At 41.7% G+C, this 5,000-nt stretch overlaps 2 protein-coding genes across 3 annotated transcripts in view; both read right to left on the minus strand.

The window, feature by feature from the left end:
- Positions 1 to 1,261: 1,261 nt before the first annotated feature.
- On the minus strand, positions 1,262 to 2,212 carry LOC134189133 (arsenite methyltransferase-like). Its single transcript, XM_062657370.1, has one exon. It carries the CDS (start codon positions 2,189 to 2,191, stop codon positions 1,388 to 1,390), a length of 804 nt encoding a protein of 267 aa, XP_062513354.1. The 5' UTR covers positions 2,192 to 2,212; the 3' UTR covers positions 1,262 to 1,387.
- Positions 2,213 to 4,170: 1,958 nt separating this feature from the next.
- Positions 4,171 to 5,000, minus strand: part of LOC134188709 (N-acetylglucosamine-6-sulfatase-like) — a 9,671-nt gene continuing 8,841 nt past the window's right edge. For both annotated transcript variants that reach the window (XM_062656881.1, XM_062656880.1), the window contains exons 11-13: positions 4,911 to 4,969; positions 4,493 to 4,555; positions 4,171 to 4,417 (exon numbers count right to left, since the gene is read on the minus strand). In XM_062656881.1, coding sequence (XP_062512865.1) covers positions 4,367 to 4,417; positions 4,493 to 4,555; positions 4,911 to 4,969 — 173 coding nt within the window. In that variant the 3' untranslated portion in view covers positions 4,171 to 4,366. The remainder of the gene's footprint in view (positions 4,418 to 4,492; positions 4,556 to 4,910; positions 4,970 to 5,000) is intronic.

The following is a 5,000-nucleotide window of genomic DNA, read 5'->3' on the forward strand; positions in this document are numbered from 1 at the left end:
ATTAATCATATTAATTATTAGCTTAATTGATGCTAGAATGTAAACGGCAATTCTTTGAAAACACTTGGATTTATCAATGTGATTAAAGATAATTAACTAAATACCATCAATGTCCCACACTACTTCGAATTCACACAGCTACGCAACTCTTGCACGGCGCGGGCTTCTTATCTACGTTATGTCTCAATTCTGCATGTATAGCGCTCTTGCATCACTGGAAGTTAATAAATTAATTAACTGTTGAGATGGACTATCAGATCATTATCATACTTTTATTGAATCGTCGCCATCTTTCGTTCCGCTAATTCGTTGTAGCTAGAGATCGGTGTACGTCTCCTAGCTGCATAGACTAAACTGTGAAGCGACTGCATGTACATCTAGCGACCGGATCCAGAAGAAAGCAGCGTACACAACGTTTCCCACGATTCTTTCTTGCAAGACGACGTCGATCATTCATCATCAGTCCTACTTAGAACATATTGCTCTCTTCATCGCAGATGACATGCTGGTGGCGCGCATGCAACGGTGCTTAGAGCTAGATGCATGGTCCCATGGGACCTTCGCTTGGCTTCTTGTAGAACGATAAATTCGTTTGTTTTGTGATTCTTTTGTAAAAAGTAACAAACGCTAACAACTATTACCTGAACTTTACTCTGCGCTTCTCGGTTTGACGACAGTTTGACCGTAAAATGGAGGTTTACGACATCTCGGCTTTTCTGTCATAGTGCTCGGGATTGTTACGTCACCCACTGTTGGTGTCCCAAAGGACGGCTGATTGGCTCTACAAATTCCCGAGAGTGATTCAGGCTGACAAGCTAATATTACGTCACCTACGTTTGCGTCCCAAAACGACTGCTGATTGGCTGACAAACTCCCCCGTGACACACGCTTACAAACAAGCATACATAGCGACATACCGACAGACAGACCGGAAGTCAATTCAACCCGTTTAGAGTGAGCTTCTCGCGAAGCATTCCACCACTCATTGTGGTGTCCTTCTTTACGCTCGTAGCTAATTATTCCATGCATTTTGATAATCTCCATGCAAAACATTGGTAGTAATGCAAACCAGCAAACAGTGGACAACAGAGAGTGGTCCAAACCTATACCAGATTGAGGGTGTCATGACTAACTCACCATAGCTAAAATTGTAACATTGTGAGTTAGTCATGTCACCCTTATCTGGTACTGTTTTGAACCATTCTCACTTGTTTGTTCACTTTCCGCTGGTTTTGTGTGGCAGTTCTAAGTAAAATAGACTAATAATGTTTTTGTATCTTGTAATACATAAGGCAGTAGCATAGGGTTAGCATAAAATCAACAAACCATGATGTTGCTATCAAGTACTGATCACAGTTCTACAAACAGAAATGAATTGTTTGTTGCTTCAGGCTTCAGGCTTCTTTGCCAAAATCTTGAGGTCCTTTGTAACAATGCTGACTTCCTCTCCTTCTCCAGTTCTGTACTTTTTATTCAATATTTCTACGTCACTGCTTTTAAGCAGCTGCATCCTAAAACTAGGAACAGATATTTCCAAAAGTCTAAGAATTGCTTGAAGGTTGGGTGTTTTTATCTCTTCGTCACGCTCCTCACACACCTCTACTGAAAATCCAGCTTCAGTGAAAATCTGTGACCAGACAGCCGGTGGATCAAGTTTTAGACCAGAAGCAGACTCAAAGTCACTGGTTGGCATGGCAAGAGCGAAGACATCATTTGTACAACTATTGGGTTGTGTCTGTAAAGGCTTTAGACGACTCACAAGACGACCACCTGGTTTGAGACACTCATAAATGTCTCTGACGATTCCTTGACGATCAGCCCGCTCAAACCAATGGAAGACATAGTTGCTGAAGATTGCGTCAAAAGGACCCAGTGACCGAGCCTCTTTGACATTCCCTTGCAGGTAGGTGACTGCAGCTGCATGACTGTCTTGCTTTGCTAGCTCTGCTTTAGCAATATCAATTCTACTCTCACTTGGATCTACGCCAACAACTCGACCTGACTCTCCAACTCGTGACGCCAATTCTAGCGTTAGACGCCCTGTACCGCATCCGACATCAAGAATGGCCTCTCCAAGAACAGGTCGTAGAAGTGTATCTATTACGCTACATCCTCCCCGATGTTGCATTAATGAGGATTGGTGATAAGACTCACCGTCCCCAGCTCGAAATCCATGTCGGTATGATTCCATTCTAGTAGACTCGTGTCCACTCCTCGCGCTAGGTTACATCCGCTAGCTGTCACGTGTGTATAGGTCGATGTAGATTCATGTAGTCACACGTGTGTGTAAAGCCGCGAAGACACGTTTTGAGTCTAATTGCCGAGCGTAGCGAGGCTTCTAATCCGGGTCGCACAATAGAAATGGACGTGGTCCTGTATGGGTCTCCATCGAGCTTTTGGTATCTATCTATCTATCTATCTCTAGGTGTGTGTGTGTGTGTGTGTGTGTGTGTGTGTGTGTGTGTGTGTGTGTGTGTGTGTGTGTGTGTGTGTGTGTGTGTGTGTGTGTGTACACGCAAATCTCAAATTTCTCCTTCCCACGACCACGTTTCATGATAGGACCTACCTTAAAAAATCGTTTCCGTGTCCAACTACAGATGAGTCTAGGAACGATTCGTGCAAGTGACCAAACGGCGGCAAAAACGCTTCATGAACTTTCGTCGCCCCATCCTTTTGTATTGTAGTTAGGGACTGTGTACTTGACAACCAAGAAACACCTTCAGGAGTTGAATGCCACCTACAGTCAACTATTCACACGTCCCATACTACAATCAATCCTTTACTACACTGTGCTGCATCTAACACTGTTGATAGTCAATGTTTGCTGATATCAATTTCTATGTCAGTAAATACCATAGCACTGTCATTACAACGGAACTGAGTGCATACCTAAACTGTACATTTCAATTGTCTTGATCACGATCGCAAAACGACGACTACCTATACCAGGCCTAGATACGTAATCTAAACTACTAGGAAGTTTGCATGTTGAAGCAAATACGTATTGTCTAGCTAGGACTCGGCGTTTCAGTAGACGGTCTGAAAGCTCCGTTCGAAGTGTTACTCACGCACGCGAGGCGCCTACGGATACCGTAGAACTAGTTAAGTTATTTAGCTCAACCCACTGGTTTCTGCTAGGATTTCTAGCTAGTAGGTTGCAAAGACTGTGCTAGATGACACAGAATGTGGTAGTTTAGCCTAGAGCCTAACAACTTGTCTCGGCCTAAATCGGCGTAATCTTGCCATGCCACGGAAAGAAACGGCGTAAATCTTACCACGAAACAGGCCCTCGACCAAGAGAACAGCAGTCGGACTCCCGCAAACGTTCCATCTCGGACCTTCACGTGCACGTACACGCGTGGCTTGACAGGTAAGATAAAGGCGAGCGCGAATGCACATCTAGTTACCATTGAGACCGCTCTACTCAAAAGTCCTTCTCTAGTCGCACTCTCACGGACCTGGACGCCATCAACAAGTAATCTACGACGGAGTACCTCTACAGAAAGTTAGTGTACATACTGTTCTTCCGTGTCGCTTCCGGGAAGCCTCTTTCCTTGAATTTGCATTACGAGTAGACTCGTACCCAGTCCTCCTTCTCGCGCGCGCTCCACGTGTTTTGGCACGTGCTTTTGTACCCAGCAAAAAGCACGTGCCAAAACACGTGGAGCGCGCGAGGAGGAGGACTGGGTACAGGCGAGTCTACATTACGAGGTCGCATTAGAAACAAGCGCTAATTACGATGGCACGTGACAACAGGGTTAGGCAATTTGCTTTACGGAAAATAGAAGCGATCTAGCTAATATTATGGGTGCGTGACCATTTCGTCCATTCCATTTCCTTTTTTTCAGCATCATGATCATCATTGTCATGGCTAGTTAAATCTAGAATTTGAAAACATCGGTCAATTTGCAAACTATCAAAATTTTAAAAAGGAGCCAAATTTGGAGGTACGTGCCGGGCCCCAGCAGGCCCCCCATATATATAGCGACGCCACTGATGACTCGTTGAGTATGTACGTATGTATAAATGTATGTATGTATGTGCGTGTGTAGGTGTAGGTGGGTTATAGGTAGCTATATAGGTGGCCTCAAATCAGTCTAGGTGGCCTCAAATCAGTCTCGCGCAGGTGTGTCTGCGTGGGCGTGTCACTGTTAGACACCAGAATGCATTCCTGGTGCCACACAAAGGCACCATGCAGCCTTGGCCATTTCTGATCAAATACCAACAATGCAACAACCTGCTAAGTCTACGACAAAACCACTAAAATGCAAAGCAATGCAGCAAACTGCAAAAGTGTAGGAAATAGAAAACAGTGTTAGACTGTTAGACTGTACATCTAGCACGCAAGCTTCATTGCGAGTCAAATTCAAATGTGACATGAAGTACCGCTGCATGTTGCAAACTTTTTCAGTCGATCCTGCATTGTACGTATACAACAAGGTATATCATCAGTTTCCATACAATTTCAATGAACTCATGTCTTGTCTGTCACCCGTATTGTTGTTCTTGTGTTCGGGTCAACCTGATGGATCATGTTGTGTAGCTGCCAGTAGTCCTTTGTAGAAATCAGATAAAATTTGATGTTTGTTGATAACATAAATCAAAAAAATAAAATATAAAAAATTATAAAATTAGAAAAAATTAAAAATAAAAAATTAAAAAAATTAAAGTAAATTTTTTATTTATTCTGTTTTTAAATTTTAAATTTTTATTTTAAATTTTTTTATTTTAAAATAAAAATTAAAAAATTAAAAAAATCAAATATAAATAATTAAAAAAATAAAAATTAAAAAATAAAAATAAATTTATATAATTTATATAATTATAATTATTTTTAACTAAATTTTTAAAAATTGAAATATGAAAAATATGAATATGTATAAATATTAATGACAACAGAACAAGCTGACTTTGTCCAGATCGTAGTATTCTTCAAAGTTGAAGTTGTCAATTGCAACTGGAGCCGAGTCTAAAAGCCAACAAATTAATTAATTAATTAA

The sequence above is a fragment of the Corticium candelabrum genome, chromosome 13 (genome assembly GCF_963422355.1).
Source record: "Corticium candelabrum chromosome 13, ooCorCand1.1, whole genome shotgun sequence".
NCBI lineage: Eukaryota > Metazoa > Porifera > Homoscleromorpha > Homosclerophorida > Plakinidae > Corticium > Corticium candelabrum.